Source organism: Camelus bactrianus, chromosome 19 (assembly GCF_048773025.1).
Source record: "Camelus bactrianus isolate YW-2024 breed Bactrian camel chromosome 19, ASM4877302v1, whole genome shotgun sequence".
Lineage (NCBI taxonomy): Eukaryota > Metazoa > Chordata > Mammalia > Artiodactyla > Camelidae > Camelus > Camelus bactrianus.
Window position 1 is genome coordinate 8,330,582 of NC_133557.1, and position 24,191 is coordinate 8,354,772.

Below are 24,191 nucleotides of genomic sequence, written 5' to 3' on the forward strand. Positions count from 1 at the left end.
ATCTAGACCAAAAAAGGGATTTTTTTTTCACCAAGATGCTTACTTTGGTGTTTTTTTTTAATTGCAAAATGGTGTGAATGAAGAGCTTATAAAAATATTTAAATTACAATGTAGTGTGAAAAGAGCAGGGCACTAATGAGTGTGTGCGATATAATTAGAACTATTTTTCAAAAAGCAACAGGCTTTAAAAATTTGGAAGGAAAACATGTTAACAATTTGTAGGTGGGTGGCAGAGTCAGGTGAACTTTCTCTCGTGGTCTCTAAATCTTTAATGAATTTATATTACTTTTAATATGAAAGGAAGCCAGGAGAAGTGTATGGTAATTAATATCTCTTTGTGAAGTGTTATTTTATGATTTAGATTTTGTGAAAAATAAGTGACAAACAAGCAAAAAATGTGTGATACCTCCTTCACATATTTTCACACCCTGTCAAAACATACAAACCTCACCTACCAGAAACTGGTTCAGAGGAATAATTTCTTGTTTTAATTGAATTCTTAGAGTTCAGAATATATGTGGAGAGAAAGAGAGAGAGAAGGGGAGGTGAGGGGAGAGGACTGAAAGCAGTCATGGGGGTTGTGGCTGATGCCTGTAGAATTCTCAGGACAGGGCCTGGCACAAGCAGGCACTTAAACATCTCTTACTGGCCCATTCCTCTCATATGGAACACCTGGAGCCACATGGACTCCAGAATTTGTTAGATTTTATAAAGGTAACACAAGGTGTACTCTACATATTATGAAATGCTCCCAGCAGGTATTTGTTTGGTGTGTAAATATTCATACTAATCGGGATCACCTCACCATTATAGGTTTGCCACTAGATGACTGTGGACTACTTTCCTCATTATTCAGTTCCTCTGAGCCTCAGTTTTCTCATCTGTAAAGTGGGGGCAAGAGGCAAGGCACTGAGCAAAGCTTAGAAATATTCCCTTCTTTCCTGGTAATGAATGTAGGATGCTGGGAAGTCCATCTTCCCCCTCCCCCCCATCCTCCTGGGAAAGGGGTTGGGCTCACCAGGTCCCACCCAGCGGTGGCGTTCTTACCTTCTTGAGGCTCCAGCTTCACAGCGTGGGATTCGTGCAGGATCTCTGCCACCGGCCTGCGGGTGTAAAGGATGGTGGCACCGCTCAGGTTGACTTGGACCTGCTGGGCCCGGGAGGTGAGGTTGCCCAAGCACAGGGCCAGCTTCAGGTCATGGCCCAGCATGGGCGGCTCCAGCACCTTGAACTTGCCGGTGATGCAGGGCTTGGTGGCAGGCTCCAGGAGGTCATCACGCCAGAGACCACAGCCGCTGGCTCTGTGGACCCGGGTCCTCCTTCCAGACACTTCCATGCTGAACAGCTTCTTCACCGCCTTGCTGTACACCTGCCTCTCCTTCCTGGACCCTGCAGGGCATCAGGCATCCTGAGGCAGGCACCCTCTTCTTCTGCCGCTCATCCCAGGGCCATCTTTTCTCCTTTCCCCTCTTCTCTAGGCAAAGCCACCACTCCATCCCCACTTTAATTTTCCACGTTGGAGGTCTCAAATTGGCAGCCCAAGAACCACATGCAGACCCCAGCCATATGCATTGTGTTTGGTTCTGGGACTATTTAAATATTTTTAAAATCAGTTGCCAACAATTTCCAAACAGAAAATATCACAGAACAATATAGATTTGCAGCTTCTCTGACAGCTGGGTCTGAAGCCTCACATGATAATGATAGCTGACACTTCTGCAGACTTACTATGCACCAGGCGCTAGAGTTTTAGGTTATATGTATATATATATTTCCCTTCTAGGACGATGGTACAATTATTACTCCCATTTTACAGATAAGGAACCACAGAGAAGTAAAGCAATGTGTAAGGGAGCTGGAGTTTGAACCCAGGCAGTTTGGCTCCAGTTGCCATGTTCTTAATCATGTTCCCCTCCCACTCATTTACAATATTGAGTAAAGGGTGCTCTTTCTGGACAGGCATGTACTTGCTGGCTCTCCATGGTCTCCACCCTGTAATTCCCACCGGCTTGCTGCACTGACGGGTACCATCTGCAAGGCTCCTGGAGACATGTGAGTTTAGGACCCCTGATCTCCCACTTGCCCTGTTGCCAGCACACACACCCCTCTCTCTCTCTTTCGATCTCCAGACCAATTCACAGCTGGACAGCCACCACCCCCAGGATGTCCCACAGGTGTCTCAAATCCAACCGAACATGCTGCTTCTGCCTGGCAGCAACCCCGTCTCAGCACACGGCTCCACCACTCACCCAGTGCACCAGCCGGACACTGGAAGTGACTTTGACTCTTCCCGCACCCTTACCGCCCACAGCTGATCAGTCAGCAAGTTCTGCCAAGCATCCTTATTGATCTGTGGAATCTGCCCCCTTCTCCCATCATTCTTTTCCCCTCAGACCACCATCTAAACTGTCTCACCATCAGGTCAGTTTGCCCCCGGATGATTGTGGACTTTTATTACTATTATCATTACCTCGTCCCTCCAAGTCTCAGTTTCCCATCTGTGAAGTGGGGACAACAGGCGCACAGGCAAGGCACTCAGCACAATGCTCGAGAATGTCCCTGCTCTTCCTGGAAATGTGGGCTCCACCCTACCCTCCACCCTCAGTCCATTTTCCACCACGATCATTCCAAAATCCAACTCTGATGGTTCCACTTTCCTTCTTGAAGCCTGTGCTGTGTCGTCTCCCCACTGCTCCTTCCCCAAGTACTCACTGCTGGGTGACCTGGGCTTCAAGGGATCCATGTGGACCTAAAGGTTCTTTAACATGTCATGTTTTATTATTTATTATGTTATATTTATGTATATTAAAATGTATGTGAATTTTTCCCTCTACTCCATAATGTAGTCATAATATATTTTTACTAAGAAAATGTTCCATTTCCCTGCCAAAAAAATCTAATGTCCTTTTCTCAGGGAGGCCCTCTCTGAAAACCTAATTTTTTAAAACACCTTTATTCAGATATATGTTAATTCTATAACATACAACTCACCTGTTTAAAGAATACAAGTCAATTTTTTTTGTATATTCACAGTTGTGCACCCATCACCACGACCTAATTTCAGAACAATTTCTGACACCCCCAAAGAAACTCTGTACCATTAGCAGTCATTTTCCATTCCTCCTGCCCCAACCCTAACTCTACGCAGCTGCTAATTTAATTTCTAACTTGCCTATTCTGGGCATTTCATACAATGTGTGGTCTTCTGTGACAGACTATTTTTCACTTATAATTCTTTTAAGGTTCATCCATGTTGTAATATACATCAATACTTGATTCTTTTTTATTGCTGAATAATATTCCATATTATGGAGAGACTACATTTTATTTATCCATCGATGGACTTTCGGATTATTTCCACTCTAGCTATTGTGAATAATGTTGTTATGAATGTTCACATACAAGTTTCTGGGTGGATGTTTGTTTTCATTCCTTTTGGGTGTATACATAGACATGCATTTGCCGGATTATAATGGTAACTCTGTGTTTAATATTGTGAGGAGCTATCAAACTGTTTTTCAAAATGCTTGCACCATTTACATTTCCACCGGCAGTGTATGAATGTTCTGATTTCTCCACAATCTCACCAACTCTTACTGTCTGTCTTTTTGATTATAGCAGTTCTCAGGGCTGTGAAGTGGTACATTGTTGTGGTTTTGATTTGCATTTCCCTAAAGATTAATGATGTTAAGCATATTTTCATGGGTCTATTGTCCATTTGTATATTGTCCTTGGAGAGAGGTCTATTCTGATCGTTTGCCTGCTTAAAAACTGAACTATTTATCTTTTTATTATTGAACTATAAGAATGTTTTATATATTATGGATATAAGTCCCTTACTGGATACATGATTTGCAAATATTTCTGTTCTGTAGCTATCTTTCTACTTTTCTGATGGTATTATTTAAAGCACAAGTTTTTGATTTTAAAGAAACTGAATTTATCATTTTTTTCTTCTGTCACTTGTGCTCTTGGTGTCATATCTAAAAAGGCTCTGCTTAACCCAAGCTCTGAAGATTAACTCCTGTTTTCTTCTAAAAACCTTGTAATTTTAGCTCTTTGATATAGGTCAACGATCCATCTGAGTTAATTTTTGTGTATAGTGTGATGTCGGAGGCCAGTTTTATTCTTGTGTATGTGGCTCATCAGTGATCCCAGCACCATCTGTTGAAAAGACTATTCTTATTCTTTCCCCCTTGAATTGTCTGGGCACTCTTGTTAAAATCAATTGAGCATAATTTTAAGGGTTTATTTCTGGACTCCTGATTCTATTCCATTGATCTACATGTCTATTCTTATGCCAGAACCACACTATCTAGGTTAAGGTATATTTATAGAAAGTTCTAAATTTGGGAAGTATGAGCCCTCTGACTTGGTTCTTCTTTTCCAAGATTGTTTTGGTTATTTGAGGTGTCTCGCATTTCCAAGTCAATTTCCAGAAAAGCTTGTCAATTTTGGGGAAAAAACTCAGCTGGAACTTTGATAGGGATTCCGTGGCATCTGTAAATCAGTTTTGACTCATTGCCTTCTTAAAAATATAACGTTTCCAATCCATGAAAATGGGATGTCTTTCCATTTATTTAGATCTTTAATTTCTTTCAACATGTTTTGTAGTTTTCAGTGTATTAGTCTTGCTCTTCTTTCCTTAAATTTATTCCAGAGTATTTTATTCTTTTGATGTTATTGCAAATGGATTTGTTTTCTTAATTTCATTTTCAGATTATACATTGCTAGTGTCCTGAAATACAATTAATTTTTAAAAATTGGTCTTGTGTTCTCAAATTTGGCTTAACTCATTTATTGGCACTAATAGCTTTTAGTGAATTCCTTAGGATTTTATATATACAAGATCATGTCCATGTCATGTGCACCTAGAGATAGTTAGACTTCTTCCTTTCCAATCTGGAAATTCTTCTATTTATTTTTCTTTTTTCCCTCCCTTCCCCTCCTCCCTCCCTCCCTTACTTTTTAAATTTCTTTTCTTCCTTCTTTATTTTTATTTTTAAAAATCATGGTAAAATACACATCACATAAAATTTACCATCTTAACCTTTTTAAGTGTACACTTCACTGGTATTAGGTGCATTCCTTCTATTGTGTTATCTTCACCACCATCCATTTCCAGAACTCTTCATCTTGCAAAACTGAAATTCCGTATCCATTAAACAGTACATTCCCCATTCCGTCTTCCCCCACCACGGGCCTACACCATTTCTACTTCTTGTCTTTGTGAACTTGACTATTTAGGTACCTCATATAAGTGGAGTTACATGGTATTTGTCCATGTGGGACTGGCTTATTTTGTTTAGCGTGTCTTCAAGTTTCATCCATGTTGTAGCATGTGTCGGAATTTCCTTCCTTTTTAAAGCTAAACAATACTCTGTTGTATGTATAGACAACATTTTGTTTATCTGTTCATCTGTTGCTTTCATGTTTTTTAGCTACTGTGAATAATGCTGCTAAGGAAACGGGTGTAATATCTCTTCAAGTCCCTCCTTTCGGTTCTTTTGGGTAAATATCCACAAGTGAAATTGTCGAATCATCTGATAATTATATTTTTAATATTGTGAAGAACTTCCATACTGTTTTCCACAGCGGCTGCACCATTAAAAATTCCCAGCAGCAGTACACAAGTGTTCTAATTTCTCCACATTCTCACCAACACTTGTTCTTTTCTTTTTGTACTTTCTTCTTCCCTCTCTCCCTCCCTCTCTGCCTTCCCTTCCTTCCTTCCTTTCTTTTTTTGATAGTAGCCATCCCAATGGGTGTGAAGTGTTATCTCATTGTGGTTTTCATTTTTGTTTCCATAATGCTCAGTGATGTGAGCATTTTTTTCATGTGCTTTTTGGCCAGTTGTATACCTTCTTTGGAGAAATGTCTGTTCAAGCCCTTTGCCCCTTTTTTTTTTTGTTTGTTTGTTTTTTGCTGTTGAGTGTTTGGAGTTCTCTATATATTCTGGATATTAACCTCTTTTCAGATATGTAATTTGAAAATATTTCCTCCTATTCTACAGGTTGCTTTTTAACTCTGTTGATAATGTCACAAAAGTTTAAAATTTTTATGAAGTCCAACTTGTTTTGCTTTTGTTACCGCTGCCTTTGGCATCATATCCAAGAAATCACTGCCAAATCCAATGTCATGGAGATTTTTTCTTGCTTATTTTTAAGAGTTTCATTGTTTTAGGTCTTACATTTAGGCCTTTGATCCATTTTGAGTTAATTTTTATGAGTGGTGTATGGTAAGGGTCCAACTTCATTCTTTTAGATGTGGATATCCTGTTTTCCCAACACCATTTGTGGAAATATCTCTATTTTTCTTTTCTTGCCTTATTTCCTAGGCTAATACTTCTATCACTATGCTGAATCAAAACGGCAACGGTGGATGTCCTTGTCTTTTCCTGTTCTTAGGGGGGAAAGCATTCAATCTTTTAGTATTAAATATGATGTTAACTTCATTTTTACATAGATGACTTTAATCAGGCTGATTATTGGCCATTGGTATTTAACTCAATCTCCTGTCCCTCTCCCATCCCCAGAGATTGGAGGTGAGGTGGAAAGTTCTAATGTTCTAATCATGTTTTGGTCTTTCTGGTAACCAGACCCCATCCTGCGTTATCTGGGGGCCCCCAGGCACCAGTCATCCCATTACCATGCAAAAGACATTCTTATCACCCTTGGAGATTCCAAGGGTTTTAGGAGCTATGTCCAATAACTGGGGACAAACACCTAATATTTATTTTTTTTTGCCACACCCTTTATAATTTTTTGGTAAGGTTAGTAGTGATGTCCTCTCTGATCTTAGTAATTTGAGTCTTCTCTCAGTCTAGCTAAAGATTTGTCAATTTTGTTGATCTTTTTAAAAAATTAACTTTTGGTTTTGTTGATTTTCTCCATTGTTTTTCATTTATTTCCACTCTAATCTTTTGTATTTCCTCTTTCTGCTTTCTTTGGGTTTCGTTTGCTCTTCTTTTTCTAGTTTCTTAAAATGGAAGGATAGATTACTGCACTTGGGATCCCTCTTCCTTAATAGAGGTGTTTATAGCTATAAAATTCCTTTTAAGTACTGCTTTACCTTATCCCACATATTTTGGCATGTTGTGTTCTCATTTTCTTTCCTCTCAACGTATTTTCTAATTTAATTTGTGATTTCTTATTTGGCCCATTGATTATTTAGATGTATGTATTGCTTAATTTCCATATTTTTGTGAATTCTCCAAATTCTCTTTTGATTTTGATTTCTAACTTTATTCCACTGTGATCAGAGAATACGCTTTGTATGATTTCAATCCTTTAAAAATTTACTGAAGCCTGTTTTATGGATGGACATATGGTCAAATCCTGGATTATGTTCTATTTGTACTTGCCAAGATAGTTATTCTGCTGCTCTTGGGTGGGTCTTCTATAGATATCTGTTAGTGATCACCTGATTTTAAATGCCAAATGCTCACCTCCTCCCAATCTGTTACTCAACTCCTTCTCTGCTTTATTTTCCCCCAGAATACTTGTCACCATCTGAAGTGCTATTGATTTTATTTTTTCTTTATTTTTATCTGCTCCACTAGAATGTTAGCCCCTTTAAGACAAAGGTCAGATATGTTTTGCTCTCTGGGTGCCTAGCACACAGTAGATGTTCATTAAATACATATAAACACAGAAAAACGTGAAAATGTGCGTCATGTATTTGTAACATAAGTCAATCCTACAATCAATAAAGCAAGGCTCTCCAATGTACAGATTCAAGTCCTTATGCATTCAAAGCCCTTTATATGCTCTCAGCCTGCATTCATTCATTCCATGACTCTGTATTGAGCACCTACTGTGCAGTAGATGCTGCAATAGGAGCTGGAGACAAAACAGTCAGGTTTCCAGCCATCCTAGAACTCACAGTCTAGTTGCTGGGGAGACAAAGATTCAAGCAAATATCAAATTGCGATATGTACTTAGAAGAAAATCAGTAGAGTCCTGAGACCCTGGGTCAGGCAAAGGCTTGGGGTGAAGTCAGCAGGACCTCCCAGGCAGAGAACGCATCTGTGCAAAGTCCTTTAGGTACAAAAGAGCCTCTAATGACCCTTCCACTCTTGCTGTACCCTGAACACGCAGTGCCTTCCCCCATGCTGTCCCCTTGGCCATTCTGCACCTTGGCTGGCTGACATCATCGCGCTGTACTGGGATTGTCCGCTTTCCTGTTCATCTTGTCCACTCTCCTACCTGGCACTTGGGGGTACCCACTAAATGCAAGACGGAAGGGAGGGAGGGGGGACAGCAGAGAGGTGGAGGAAGAGAGAGACGGCAGAGTAATGGGGGGAGGGGAGGAGACAGAGAGGGTGGAAGGGGAGATCCCTGGGGGCTGGTCACCAGGTCTCTGTGGATCAGCCTCTCAGCTCCCACCCAACAGCCACTGTACATGCTGGCCTCTACCTGCCTAGATGGCCAGGCCCTGATCAGCAGGTGCTCAGTCTTCTCCCCTCACAGGCTGCAGTGGGCAGAATAGTGTCCCCCTAAATGATGTGTCTAAGTCCTAACCGCTGGTACCTGTGAACACAACATTCTATGGAAATAGGGTCTTCGTAGATGCAGTTAAGGATCTGGGGATATGATCATCCTGGATTTAGGATGGGCCCTAAAGCCAGTGCTTGGTGTCATTGTAAGAGAAAGGAGATGGTGATGGAGGGAAAAGGTGGCATGGAGATGGAGGCAGATGTTAGAGTGAGGCAGCTGCAAGCAGAAGAATGCCAGGGACCTCCAGGGGCTGGAAGAATCAGGAAGGATCCTCCCCTAGAGCCTTTGGAGGGTGTGCAGACCTGCTAACACCTTTATTTTGGACTTCTGGCCTCCAGAACTGTGAGAGAATCAATTTCTGATATTTTAAGCTGCTGCATTTATGGTCACTTGTTATGGCAGCTCCAAGGCAGTACCATGCAGGCCCAGAGGCAGATGGCTGAACCGCCAGCCTGGCTCCCCTGCAAGCCCCTGGCACCAGCTTCTGACTAAGATCCTGCCTCCATGTTTAGTTCCTCTGCCTGAAGATCAGCGGGGAGGCTGCCTTCCTCCCCTCTACCCTGAAGCTTGTTGCAGAAAGGCCACCAGAATCTGAGGATGGCTGGTGTGCTTTTTGCACGTACAGTTTCTTTTGCTCGGAAGGCTGGTTCCCTCGTTGCTCAGCATCCAGGCTGACTCAGGGGTGAGAGCAAAGCACATCGCCCCCAGGGGCTCTGAATATTTGTGCTCTGTCATGTCTCCTGCTTCAGTGGACAGAGCAAGCAGACAGGTCCTGTCATCTCATCCACAGAATGGGATGCCCATGGCTTGGATGAACAGCATGGCTTAGACTGAATCTGGAATCAGGATGCATAGGGGTCTGTCTTCCGGAATGCCTTCCCAACCCTTCATCTCCTGGCTAAATGTTACTCCCGTCAGGATTCCCTTCCATGGGATGCTCTTGTTGACCTCTCTCTGGCTGGGCTACGGACACCTCCTCTGTGCTTCTCCAGCCTTCTGGCCTCCCCAACACCGTGCTGATCACCTGTCCTATCCTTACACAGTCAGCCCTCGAGATGGTGAGTTCTCTTTCTCCCCTGCCTCTGAATCCTGCCTGACACGTAGGAGGCACTTTATTTCCGGAGTACACAGAAGAGCCTGGCATGGTACCGGGCACATTGTGAGCCCTCAAGGAAGAGAGGGGCGGTCTAGCAGAGTGGAGAGGCAGAGGTGATGTCTGAAAGGAGACGTCTGGTTAGAATCCCAGCTCTCCTAGGCTTTGGAAACTTGGGGAAGTTACTTTACCTCCCTATGTCTCCGCTTGATTATCTGTAAGATGGAATTTTGATGAATACTAAATGAAATAATGCATGGACATGGCTTACTGCCACGCTTAACGAAATTTAGATGCTAGTATTATGATTAACCTAGATGTAAAATCACTTGCCCCAGAGTAGGCAGTCAATCAACAGTAGATGATATTATAATTGAATAGTGGCAGCAAAATATTATAATTAAATAGCAGCAGAAGAGCATATGGGCTCTGGGGGCGGACTTGCCACTCGCTGGCCACGTTCCTCGGCTGAGCCCGCTTCCCTCGCCACACTTCTGCTTTCTCCTCCGTAAAATAAATGTTATACGGGCATCTACCTGACAAGCTTGTGGGAGGTGCTTGGTGAGCATTTGTTACACAATATAATTAAATAACACGTGAGCGTGGCCAGCCCGCAGTCGGGGCTCAGCAAAGGCAATGGCTAGCATCGTCATCACGTCACGGGATGGTGATTTCTCTTAAAGCTTAGGACAAAAGACCCCAAAGACCCTGTATGGACCAGATCACAGCACTGCTAAGGGACCTGCTGCTATTCAATGGGAAAGGGCGACTTTTATAAGTCTAGAGCCGGAAGCAGCTCCTAGAAGAAGAACATGAGTTTTGTTTTTGCATCCTGACAAGTGGAGGCTTTTCAGTAAACCAGTGGCCATAAATGAGTGAGCAGGGCATAGGCCTTGGCAGATGATATACAGGAGCTGCTACCATCATTATTATTTTGAAGGAGGCCTAGTGCTAAGTATCCGTGGTGTTCAATAAATAATAACCTGCTTCTATCATCACTATGATCAGTCATTATTATCACGTGTGCGCACACATGACACAGCACCTGGAACATGTGTGTTAAAGGAAATGTAGCTATTATTCTTATTAGACGTGGGAAATCTACTTAGCAAACGGAGGAAACTATGCATATAAGATAAAGGCATTGGGCTCAAAGCACAGAGGCAGTGCTGCACAAGGCTATCATCGCTGTATCATCTGGGAAAGGTCTGGCCCCGGCGGCCCGCGGTTGCCCCTCTGCGGCAGCCGGGTCGCTGGGGAGGCTGACCGAGGCCGCCTCATGGCCCTTACCTTCCGGATACTTGTAGAGGCTGGTGATGTCCACGCGGGAGTCGCTGCCCACCGCCTTGGTGCTGATGCACCTCCCGATCTTCTTAGTGTCTGAGTACACACGCTCGCGGCTCTCATCCTCATTCCAGAGCCAGGTGATGTAGTCCGCGTTGACCTCCGCAAACACAAAGGGACCATCGTGGGCCAGGTGCACGTCGCCCTCGCGAATGGCGGTGACTGAGGCGGGGCCGCACCGGAACACGCCTGCGCAGGAGGGGTGGGCGTCAGCAGCTCCGGGCAGGGATAGCGGGGGTCTGGGACCCGCCCAGCTGAGCCCGTACCTTCGCTCTCCTCCTGCGGGGTGGCATCCAGGACCTGCCAGCCATTGTAAGAGGGGCCCAGGTCCTGCCGGGCAAACCAGCTCTCATTCCAGACATGGAAATTCCTGCCGCAGAGAGAGGATGGGGCAGGGTGGCCTACGGTGGGCAGAGAGGCGCGCAGGAGAGGGGACGTTCCCCTGGCTCTGCAAGAGCACTGTGGCTGAATCTTGTGAACCATTCATTCAACTGTATTGTTGGGCACATATCATTCATATATGTACAGGCATACCTTGTTTTACTGTCCTTTGTAGATACTGTGTTTTTGTTTGTGACAACCCTTCCTTGAGCAAGTCTATCAGTGCCATTTTTCCAACAGCATTTGCTCACTACATGTCTGTGTCACCTTTTGATAATTCTTGCAATATTTCAGACTTTTGCATTATTATTATGTTTGTTATGGTGATCCACGATCAGTGATCTTTGGTGTTACTACTATGACACTGAAGACTCAGATGATGGTTAGCATTTTTTAGCTATAAAGGATTTTTAAATTAAGGTATATACATTGTTCTAAATTTAATTTAATTTTTTATTTTTTTAAACAACTGTACTGTGCTGTAATTTTATGCATTGTTTTTTAGACATAATGCTATTTCATACTTACTAGAACTACAGTATAGTGTAAACATAACTTTTATATGCACTTGGAATCCAAAAATTTCGTGGGACTCACTTTATTGCAATATTTACTTTATTGATGTGGTCTGGAACTGAATCTGCAATATCTCCGAGGTCTGCCTGTATGTATATGTATGTGTGTGTCTTTGTGTGCATATATGTATCTGGACCATGTTCATGGTCCAGAAATAAACTGCAAATAAGACAGAAGATCTTTGTCCTCATGCAGCTTACATTCTAACCAAGGAGACAGATAGGGAAACAGGCAAAAATTGAGTAACCAGATACATTTTTAAAATGCAAGTAACAATAAATGCTGTGAAGAGAGGGGCTGGGGATAGAGAATAACTGCTGGAGACCTACTCTAGGTAAATGATGTCTAAGATGAGACTTTAAAGGGAAGAAATTAGCCTTAGGAATAGTGCAGGGAACAGTGTTCCAGGCAGAAGGAACAGCATGTGCAAAGGCTCTTGAGAAAAGAAAAAGTGTGTTTAAGGAACAGAAAGTATGTATCTCTGGGCTACAGCAAACATGGAGGTAGGTAGGGTTCAGATCATGCAGAGTTCTGGAGGCCTTGGTAGGGAGTTTAGGCTTTATTTTAACTTTCCTATGCTAAAGATGAAAATATGGGACTAGGAAAAGTGATATCATTTGCACAAGATCACACAGTAAGGAAGCAGCAGAGAGAAACCCTTGTTTGCCTGGGTTGGCATCTGTATAGCTGGCCTCCGAACTCCTCTTTTGGAGATAATAGTGCTTTTTACTTGGGAAAATATTGTGAAAAGCATTTGCGGGTAAAAGGGAGATCATGGATAACCTGCATGGTGACAGAGGTCCCTGTAGCAAAAAGAAGTGTCTGTCCATTCTGCATGAAGAAAGGAGAAGAATGTGATTTTTTTTTTTTTGGTGCTCCTGCAGGGAGAGGGAGTGAAGAGAATCAAAAAGAGGAGAAAGAAAGGGGAGAAGAGGGGCAGAGAGATGGTCCAAGGCTGGAGATCAGCTGTCGGGAAGGATTCCTGAGCATGCTCCCCTGGGCGGGGTGCCAAAGGGCAGTCTGGAAACAGGGATGCCAGGCCAGCTGTGTTTCTGTGTTGCATGCAACCTTTCCCCCTGCTCTTTAGAAGGTGGCTTTTCATGACAACTTGCACATGCATGAACAGACATTCGGACAAGGTTATTCACTGAAGCCTTGTTTGTAAAGACAGATGTTTGGTCCCTCCATGTGAGGTGGTTAGATAAATGGTGGTTTTGCTATATGATTGAAAAGCAGGTCTGGTTCATAACTGCTCTTCTGCTCACTCGGTGTCTGGCCTTTGAAAAGTTACTTAACCTCTCTGTGCCTCAGTTTCCTCATCTGCAAAATAGAGACAATAATCCTAGCTAACTCACAAGGTTGTTTGGAGGATCCATGAGTTAGTATACAGGCAGACCTTGGAGATCTTGCAGGCTTGGTTCCAGACCACCACAATAAAGCAGATAGCGCTATAAAGTGAGTCATATGGATTTTCTAGTTTCCAAGTACATACGGAAGATGTATTTACGCTATACTGTAGTCTGTTAAGCACACAATAGCATTATGTCTTTAAAGAAAAATGTACATCCTTAACTAAAAAATGAAGCTGTTGGAAAAATGGTGCTGAGAGACTTGTTCAACATAGGGCTGCCACAAACGTGTAATTTGTGAAAAAGTCAGCATCTGTGAAGCACAGTAAAACAAAGAGTAATAAAATGAGGGAAGCCTGCTTGCACAGCACCCAGAACTGGACCTGGTGTAGACTAGGTGCTCATCTAGCGTGATGTTATTACTATTTTAAACACTATAAAAATGTGGAAACCTTGTATGTACTGGTAGGGAATTGTTAAATGTGGAACAAGATGAACAGTATTACATTATGCAGCCAGTATTAAGTGGGGCAAAAGCGTATGTAGGTATGTATGCTTCTGTATCCGCAGGGCCTCTCTCTGAAAAGAGATGTCAGAAACTAGACATAGTGTTGCATCTGGGAGGAGGACGGGGAAGCTGGAAATGGGCGGGAGGGAGACTTACCGCGGTAACCCATTTCATACCTTTTGAATATTAAAGCATATGACTGTGTCTCCTACTTTAAAAAATTAAATTAAAATTAATTTTGCTAGATAGACAAGTTTATACTGTATAGCACAGAGAACTATATTCGATATCTTGTAGTAGCTTACAGTGAAAAAGAATATGAAAATGAATATATATTCATGTATGATGGAAGCAATGTGCTATACACCAGAAACTGACACAACGTTGTAAATTGACTACACTTCCATCCATCAATCAATCAATCAAAAATAAAAAATAGAATTAATCTTGTAAAGCTTTGTGTGAAGAGTTTTGTTCGAGCTGAGAAAAGAGCTTGTTTCCCACCTGAGACGCCGCATGTCGCACAGGCAGCTGGCAGAGAGCGGGAGCCAGATACAGAGGCAGCTCTGCGGAGGGAACCCCACCCCCACCTCCAAGTCGCAGGAGTCTTGGGGAGGGCTCAGAGGCCCTCAGGGGAGAACTGAGGGTACAAGGCTGTCATGTCTTGAGCCCCCTTCTTGGGCTCTGAGTGTCATGTGTCCAAAGACCCCTTGTATCTCAGAAGAGGAGTCACCCTACCCGGGACCACCCCCTCCATGGGGTGCCTCTCCCTCCTTCCAGAACAGGCTCAGACTCAGTAGAGCTGGACTCCACATGTGGGTCAGCCTCAGGGAGACCCTGGGACCCAGTGGCCAAGGACCCACCACATGCTGTCTTCCGTCAGGTCCTCCAGCGTCCGCCCAAAGGAGTCCACGTACTTGTCCACAGTCAGGTTCCTGTCTGTGTCATGGGCCGAGTTAAAGTTGGACACAACTCGTGTCGCAATCCCCAAGCACCTAAGGACTGAAGAGCAGGAGGTTCATAAGTCTCTGGGACAGGTCGGGACCCCTGACTCAGGGAGGGTGGGTCTGGCCACCCCCCACAGGCCTCCTGCCTCTTTTCTGGCCACAGCCTCCTCCCTGTCTGGGTCTGTTGGCTTTGCCAGCGCCAAGACTCCTGTCTCCACTTTCAGAAACACCTCCATCTCCTGTACATTCTCTCAGGGGACTGACTTCTGGAGACACCACTGCCACCGTCATTCAAATAGACCAGCTCTGGGGCTAGCAGGGCCTTAGAAGCCACAGAATGGCCCTACAGTAGCCATAATAGCCCTAGGGGACTGGGGGCTCAAGAATGACTCTCCCAAGAATGAGCTGGAGGCGGTAGGATTCCTGCAAAATGAAAGATCAATAGCCATGTAAATGAGCGATCTGGTTTCTCTCTTCATAACTAGATTTCTATTTCCCCATCACTAATAAAGAGAGATTTTTTGAAGGGGTGGGATGTCTATGCAAATATATGCAAATGAACGAACACTGAGTGGGCCGGAGAGTGGGGACCTTCTTTCCCCAGGTACCTGTGCACATGACTCCAGCGAAGACCCAGCACTGGCCGTATTTGACTGGCTTGAACCTGCCCTTGAACCACTTGTGCAGAATGGCCACGCTGCCGCTCCAGTGCAGTGGGCTGGTGCCGCCGCCGTACTTGCCCTGCCACTGGCCTTGGACCACGCCCCGGTCATTGTTGCTGTTCACCTGGGCAGAGGAGGCCACGGGTCCACCACCAGGCAGGGCTTTCCTCTTCAGGAACCTCACCATCATAAAATCATCTCCAGCTTTCGGCCACCCAGTCATCCGGGGCTATCCTTTGCTTTTAATTGTCTGAAAATTGGGGCCATCTGCTATCTTAAAATATCTTCTTTTTGGTACCAATTAGCATTTTCAATTACCTTCCATTCGGCTGTTGTATTGTTGAAAATCATCTATGGTTTTAGAGCATTTCCTGTTTTAAGTGGTCTGTTTTTTGGGGACTGTTGGTAGTAATAGTAATTACAGATATACCTAACATTCATTAAATGTTTACTGTGTGCCTGGCACTATTCTAGGGGCTTAGTAAACACTATATTAATCTTTTAAGTCTATGATGTTGGTTCTTATTTATTTATTTATTTATTTATTTATTTATTTATTTATTTATTTATTTATTTATTTATTTATTTTTAGATGAGGAAACAGATTCAGAGAGGTTAAAGGACTTGCCCAAACCACACAGAAAGTTAGCAAAAGGAGTGACCCACAAGTTTAGAAACTTGCCTTGGCAGCCTGTAACTCCCTACTGTCTGGGACTGGTCACTGCTTTTGATTCTTTGTGCTGTAACGTCTCTCTGAGGTCTTGAGGAATTTAGAGTATCAAATATGAAAAGAACCCCATCTTTGTCCATTTTGGGAATCACAGATACGCACCCACTGATCTGAACATCTTCTTGCAATAGAGAGAGCTAGTAAGCCCTCTGGCTACCTTCTGAGGGGGAAGCACTGGCGTGTAACAGATTAAAGATGGCACTCCTCCCACAGAGAGGTGGTTCTGTGTGTCCTCTCCCTGAGTCTGGGCTGGCCTGTGACTGCTTTGACCAGTGACCATGGTGGAAGTGATGCTGGGCCTGTTTCCAGGCCCAGGCATTATGAGACTGGCAGCTTCTCCTTCTTCTTACCAGAATAATCTCTTGGGGAGAAGCCAGCTGCCTTGTCTATTACCCTGAGGCTGCCATTCTGTGAGGAAGCCCAACCTAGCCATGTGGGAAGGCTGCAGGGAAGACAGAATGATGACTGGCCAACCCTAGCTCTTCCAACCGTCCCATTCCAGGGGCCAGACATGAGAGTGAGCAAGCCACCTGGATGTTCCAGCTCCAGCAGGCATGGCATGGAAGGGAACCAAGGAAACACTGACTGTCGGAACCAATGCCTTAGAAATATGGTCCCATCAAACCATTGTAGACATCAGCAGCCATTCAGACACCCCCAGCTGAAGCATCTTAGAGCAGAGATGAGCCCTTCCCACAGGGTCTTGCCCAAGTGCAGAACTGTCAGCATAATCAATGGCTGTTTTACACCACTGAGTTTTGTGGTAGCTTGTTACACAGCAATAGAGAATTAAAACAAAAAGTGACCAGGGAAAAACTACAGGGTGTGGCCCTGGGATTGGCCCAGGGGTCCACGACGGGGTGTGCATGCAGGGACGGCAGGGCTCCTCACCATGGCGCTGATGGCTCTGGTGACGTAGATGGGGTCGTGGCGGCGGGACACGTCGGTGGCTGGGTCAGCCTGGTGACTCAGGCTTCGGTCCAGGATGGAGAGGCAGATGTTCAGGATGTCCTCCTCAAACTGTCCCCAGAGACGCTGCTCTTAGAAGCCAGAGCCTCACCCACATTCTGGACCTTCTCACCGCGACCCTCCCCCAGTCAGTCACTTGTGTCACGCAAGTGGGAGGGGAGTTTGTCTACCTCACAAGCCCCCACCACAGAGCACCCCCAAGTCTCAGAAACCCTCCCTCAAAGAGTCACCGGGAGCCAGAAGCTCAGCCTTAATCACCTCCCTCTCCTGTTCAGTAGCCTCCATGTCTCCCCACGAACCACAGTGAAGTTCAGGGTAAACTGGTGACTGTGGGGCCACTGGTATGCTCGACTGGTTTCTGTGATTTTTTTTCAAATGCATTTGAATTAATGGACAACATTTCAAAACTGGGGGATTTTCACATACAAATTAAGGTGTCTGATCTCTGAAAATGTGGAAGGCCTGGGAACCCTGGGCTCACTTCCCTATGTGGCAGTAAGAAGTGGGTGCTGAGATGGGGTTACCCCTAAATGGACCTTAAACTCTCCAGCATATCGTCCCTGCGTGGTCACTGAGCCCCGGATGCTTTCAACCCTTGTCTCCTCAGCCTGACAGTCAAGGTTCTTGACTTGCCTGGCCAACCTTCTTCCGGTCAGGCACCCAGAGCCCAGGTAGACGGAACCCCTCTAGCAGAACCTCCGCTAACCCCTGACGGCCCGCTTCCACTGTGCTCTCTGCACTGCCCTCTGCCAATCCAGATCCTGCCCAACTTTGGGGACTCAACCCCAATGTCATGAAGCCTTCTGCAATCCCTAAGGTAGGGTTTTCTTTTACCCTCTTCTGAACTCCCTCTGCTTCTGCACTTAGTCTGACCCCTCCCCTCTGACCCCTGACACCACACCTTATACTGTAACTAAGAGTGGGCCCAGGCCAGCATCACCTGGGGGCTTGTTTAAAACATGATAAACTCTCAGGCCCCATTTTAGACCTACTGAATCAGCAGCTCTAGAGGTGGGGCCCAGCCCCCTGTGTGTTTTAACGAGCCCTCGGTGGGATTTCGGGGCACACTCAAGATTGCAAGCCCCTCATCTAAGCTGTTTGTTTTATCAGGACAGAACTGACCTGTTCTGTTTCCAAACTATATCTGACACCCACCCCTCTTCCCAAGGCCCCAGCACCGCTAACAGCAGATGAATGGATTTGCTCTAAGTCAGCCCAGCTTGTCCCTCCTGGGAAGAAGTGAGCAGACAGCAGAGCTCGCAGCTGGCTTTTCTCGTGTCCCCAGCCCCTCTTCTGCCTCTCGTGCCTCTGCCCCCATTCTGGCCTGTGCCCCAGGAGACCTGCCCGAAGTTCCAGCCTTGGGCTCGGATGTGCTTCTCCACGCCTCGGAAGATGACCCCGCTGTCACTGAGCACGTACTCCTGTCTCTCCTCCTCTGAGGCCAGAAACACGGCATCCTCTGAAAGGCAGTGTCAGGCTCGATGTGAGCAAGGGCTCTGGCCTTGCTGGCCTGGGGAAGGGGCTGCGCCTAGAGGCTGACGCAGGCAGGAGAGGGCAAGGAGGGCTTGCAGGCTCCCAGGCTGCCTCCTGGCCAAGCCCCATTCCACCTGGCCGGCCCTTCCCCAGGCCGGGGGACCCCAACACAGCCCAAGATGAAGGGATTTTAGGACCTACCTGGATGTTACCCGAAGCATCATAGTTCTTAGATATTTATAAGAATATTGATCCAGGCTACTGCTTACTGACTTACTCCTTAATATGAACACCGACCCCAGTACTCCTTGTGGTGTGTGTTGTATATTACAAGCATTAGCTCTATGAATTCTCACCTCAACACTAACAGGTAGGCACTGTTATTATTCCCATATGACAGATGAGGAAACTGAGACTCATAGAGGGAAGCAACGTAGCAGAGCTGGGACTAAACTAAAGCTGTCTGATGGCTAAAACCTGGCTCTTACCCACTCCTTGGCCTCTCCTGCCATTAGGCCCCATCCTTGCCCACTGGCCTCCATACACACAGCAATTCCCGCGCCTCTGGCACAGACTGCTTTGCAGCACCTGCTACCGGCTATCAGCTTCCTCTGCCCAGTGCTGGCCTCCACCTAGGCCTGGCTCTTGCCAAGCCCTTGGCATTTGCCTCCCTGTCCCTTAACTTGCCTCCTAGTCCCTCCTGAAGGACAGCTTCCAGGAGAACCTTGTCCTTGACTTGGGAGCTCCTACCTGGGCACCATGGGTTGAAAAGGAGAATAAACTCGCCCAGCTTCCGGTCACTGTTTCTGCGGCGAGAGGACACCCTGGTGCTCAGCTGGTAGCGGCCAATGACGGCGTTGGGAGGGCTGATGAGACTGACGGTCATGGTGTTCTCCGTCTGAATCTCCTTCACAGCCATCCAGGCATCGCGCACCTCCAGCTCTGTTGTCTGGAACACAGCCTTGGTGTGAAGGGCCTCAGAGGCCTGGGGTCCTGGCAGAGAGGAGAGGGAATCAGGAGACCCAGTGGCCGCCAGGAAGCAAAGCTCTGGAGAAGCAGAAACGCTACAGACCTGTAGAGCCAACTCTTGCCCCCTGAACTGTTGGGACACTGATGTGGAGAAGCACCTGACCGAGACGCCAGAGGGCCCGTGGCAGAGCAGCGTCCGCCTCAGCTGTCCTGACTCATGCCCACTTCCCGGATCAGAAGGAAAGTAACAGGACTCCCTGAACCCCTAGTCTGCCTTACGTCTGGTCAGGAAAGTAAAGCTTGGGCTCCAAAATGCCTGATAAACTTCCAGCCCCTCTCGGAGCCCTGGCCTCCTTGGTGGGCACAGGATTCCAAGGTTGTCACCCCACCTGTCCTGCTGCCTGCTGGCAGCGCCTTCCAGCCATCCCCAGAAGGCTGTTACCCAAAGCCTCCAGGGTTTGGGGCTCAGCTTGCCTACAGGGACTTGCTCCCCCTGAAATCCGGGCTGATGACCCCAGTGTCTCAGGTCTCAAGTCACAAGACCCATCCTTCCTATGGCAGACTATCAGGGGGCGCTGGCTAGCCAGGTACCTGTCTCCACGGTGAAGATGAGGGTCTCCTCGCTCTCCAGGGGTTTGTTCATCTTCAGCGTGAAGGTGAACCTCTGGCCCCTGCGGACGACCAGCACAGGGCCCGGGTACTCCTCGGTGTGGTGGGCAGCGCCGTTTCTTGGCCGCTGCCAGTCCACCTCGGTGACTCTGATCCCTGGGTGGGAGGAGGACAGGGAGATGGGCCGGGCCCTTGGACATTTCTCATCTATGCCTGGCTCGCCCTCCCATCTGCTTCAACCTGCCTGCCATTTGCTCATGGAAGCGCTATTTAGCACGTACAGTAGTTTCTGGTTATTCTTGGTCCCTATGCTGGAGTCTCCGTGAACACTGAATGAGCCAGTGCTCAACCATTGCTCCTGGGGGAAAACACAGGGCTCGGTTCCTGGGAGCCTCTGGTCACAACTTTTTCATTAGCTGAACAAAACATAACCCATTTTATGTGTTTCTGTTTAAAGACATCTCATTCAATACATTGCAGATTCACGGAACTCATGGATAACAGCACTACGATTAACGCCTGAATGAAGCTTGTCCAACACATGTGTTTGCTCCATAAGGCATGTGTGTCATAGCCTTCCTGTGCTCAAGAACACAGGACAGCACTGCAGAGCTATGCTCGGAGCCATTTGACACGGCAAGATCACCAAAAAAAGGACAAAAAAGCAAAAAAAGATGGCATTAAATACACGTGAAAGGACATGAATCTAAGTCTGAGCACTGAAGCGAGAAGGCAGAGTGTCACCTTGTTTGACCTCTGCTGGGAACGGGCATGTTAGGTGATCCTGTTTGTCAACACCCTGGGCGTGACTGCCAATGACCATGAAAGCTCCGAGAAGACCGATTTGGAGTTAAAAATACATTTTAGTGAGCAGGCCAGTTTGCAAATGCGGTTCTGTGAATATTGGGATAGGCTGTATACTCTGTGTCAGGCTGGTGTCTGGTACTGGGACATACTGGTGAACAAGATAGATGGAGGGAGACGCAGTGAGGCCTTGTGGCTCTGTGGTTATGAGCACAGCCTCTGGGGTCAGCTGGTGTGGGTTCAAATTCTGACTTGGTCATCAACTTGCTAACCTACCTTCTGCTTCACCTCTCTGTGCCTCAGTTTCCCCTTCTGTAGGGTGGGAATAACAGTACCTTGTGGAGTGATTGTGAGGATACCTGCCTGCCATTCACAGCCCATAGAACATCTCACGCAATAAATGTGGGTTCCTCTATTCCAGACAAGTATCAGTGAGTCCACAAATAGCTAATTATTATTTGGATACACACTGTCAAGGAAAAGTACATGGAGCTGAAAGAACATGTAACAGAAGGGTAATGTGCGAGGCTTGCTTGAGAAGGCAGTGCTGAGGCTGAGACTTGAACTGGATGGGGCTCTGTCAGAGGACAGGTAGGCGGCATGCCCAGCCTCAACCCAGGCTCCGCCTGCCTCCACCTACTCAAGGTTCATTCATCCAGGTGTCGGGTGTGCTGGGTGCTGCAGACCCATAGTTCATGAAATATACACCTGCCCTGCCACCAGCAGCTGACAGTCCAGCGGTCAGCACTGAGCAGATATATCTCAAACATCGAAGAGCAAGCTTTGGAAAGTTCTTCAAGGAGAGGTGTAGGGAGACCCAAGAGCACAGAACACAGGGCTTGTGCAATCCTGGCCCCTAAGCATGGAGGCAGGAGGGAGCCCGGTGACTTCTACACCGTTAAGGGAAAGCCCATCGATGTGTGGGGAAGGCGGTGAGGTGAGAGGAGTCTGCAGGGCCAGATCGCCAAGCTCGGATGGGGATGAGTGTAACATTTTTCCTGAGGGCGGGGGTAGTCCGCAACTGTTTTCAGCAGGGGCACGATGGTCAGATTTACACCTTGGTAAGATTCCTGTGGCACAGAGTGGAAGATTAATCATGATGCCTGATGGGATGCTGTGGGATGCTCTTCCTCACACAGGTTTTCATCTCGTCGCATACCTGCTCGCCACCATCTCCTGGATGCCCCGTTGCCCCTTCCAACCCATCCAAACTCCATCTCAGACAAAGGATCCTGCAGGATCCCCCTGCTTCCCTCCCCTCCAGCTCATCTCCCCTCTCATGGCTCCTTTCCCCTTTGCTGGAGCTGCCTCTCCAGCCATCTGCCCACAGTCCTGCCTGATCATCACTTCCCTGTCTCCCCTAGGCCCCTTCGGACTGGATGCCTGGCTCCACCTCTGACAAGGCATCGTTGTCCTTCCACTAGAGTTCATCCCACCTGAGTTTAATCAAATGTTAGGTTTGGAATAATTAAAAATAGCCATAACAAAATCTTTGCAAATATTTATGCTTCCTAACAATCTTGTGAGGTCCACCCAGGTTCAAGGGGATGGAGCACACCCCACTCCTTGATGAAAATGGGTCAATGTCACATCATAAGAACACATGAGATGAGATGTATACTGATCTGGCCATCCTGTGAAATATAGTCTGCCACGGTTGAGGACCATTGAAGTAATATCATCAAGTACTCTTTGCCCAAGGGCACCTGCCATGTGGCTCTTGGTTCTATTTTATTTGGTGCCCAGCATACAGTAAGTGCCCAGGAATTGCTGACTGGACTATTGGATAGGTTTTTTCTTCTTTTTTTAAATGGTGTATGTATGTGTGTATATATATAAATATATATATATATATGTTATTGAAGTATAGGGGATAGGTTTTATTTAATAAAACTTTCTATGAACCAAGCACTTTTCTAAATATTTTATAAACATTAGCTCATTTAATCTTCATAAAACATATGAGGGAGGCATTAGCATTATTATCCCAACTTCACGGCTGAAGAAGCTGAGGCTCAGAGGCACACAGCCTATTAGTGAAGGAGCTGGGAATCTGACTCCTGAGTCTGTGTGTGCGAGGAACACCTGGGCTACACTGCCCTTACCTTTGACCTCACAGGAGTGCACAAACCCAGAAGTTCCAGACCCTAAAACACAACACGGGCTTGGACCATGCATATCAGAGCAGTGGTTCGTCTGGGCCAAGGTCTGGAGAGAGGCGACCAAAATGCCTGGCATTTTAGACTCTAGAACTTCTGTTTAACCTTTTGGTTACGGGAGCAGCAGACTGTGCTTTCCAAAGATGGTTGCAATAATATCTCCCATCCCAAATACTCTTTTTATAAATATGACGTTGATACTTCTCTCATCAAGAAGTGGGATATATATCCCCTCCCCCTGAATCTGGGAGGACTTGTGGTTAAAGCAGAGTAACAATCTGTGACTTCCAACACTAGATCATAAAAATTGATACAGCTTCCATCTGATTCCCTAGAGCTCTTGGTCTTGAAATCTAATGGCCACGCCGTAAAAAAGGCCAAATGCCTCTTGGAGAAGCCCAGATGGAGAGGAGCCAAGACTCCCCAACCAAAGCCCAATGAGCTCCTAGCCGACAGCCAGCACCCACCTGGTTCCTTTGAGTTCTTGATCTTGGGACCCAAAAGTCCCATGAAGAAGGTCAAATGGCCCTTGGAAAAGCCCATGTGGAAAGGAACCAGCCCAACCCACGAGCTCCCAGCTGGCAGCCAGCACCATCTTGGCAGCCACAGGAGTGAGCCATCTTGCAAGCAAATCTTCCCGCCCCCAGTCATGCTGCGCCAACCCATATCAAATGAAGTAGAGACAAGCTGTCCCCGCTGCGCTCTGTCCAAATCGCAGGTTCGTGAGTGAGAGAATGACTGCTGTTGCTTTAAGCCTCTAAGTGTTGGGGTGATTTCTTGCACAGTAACAGATAACTGAAACACGGAGGGAGTCGCAGCAATAACTGGGATGGAATTTTCTGACAAGCCTAGTGGGACCAGGACTTAGATTTAATTCGATTTAAGTAGTGTCAGCAAATACGACACATCTTCCCCATTTCAGTTTGGGTTGTTGATTCATATCTGCTAATCTCAACATGAAACTCTGTTGTCTGGACAGATTTTTAGGACCCTTCTTCAATAATAACATTCAGCTCTTCTTTCCAACATGCGAACCCTAACTCAGATGCTGGGTAAAGCTGTCCCAGGATGAGAAAGCCACCCTGCCCCTAACTATGATGATAAGAATAATAAGACTAAG

The 24,191-nt window shown here is 46.2% G+C and overlaps 1 protein-coding gene across 1 annotated transcript in view; it reads right to left on the bottom strand.

Moving 5' to 3' along the window:
• Positions 1-24,191, bottom strand: part of TGM6 (transglutaminase 6) — a 44,647-nt gene that overhangs the window by 13,710 nt on the left and 6,746 nt on the right. The window contains exons 2-10 of the mRNA XM_045508566.2: positions 20,091-20,264; positions 19,281-19,523; positions 18,398-18,516; positions 16,980-17,108; positions 15,305-15,482; positions 14,613-14,751; positions 11,202-11,305; positions 10,882-11,124; positions 1,048-1,389 (exon numbers count right to left, since the gene is read on the bottom strand). Coding sequence (XP_045364522.2) covers positions 1,048-1,389; positions 10,882-11,124; positions 11,202-11,305; positions 14,613-14,751; positions 15,305-15,482; positions 16,980-17,108; positions 18,398-18,516; positions 19,281-19,523; positions 20,091-20,264 — 1,671 coding nt within the window. The remainder of the gene's footprint in view (positions 1-1,047; positions 1,390-10,881; positions 11,125-11,201; positions 11,306-14,612; positions 14,752-15,304; positions 15,483-16,979; positions 17,109-18,397; positions 18,517-19,280; positions 19,524-20,090; positions 20,265-24,191) is intronic.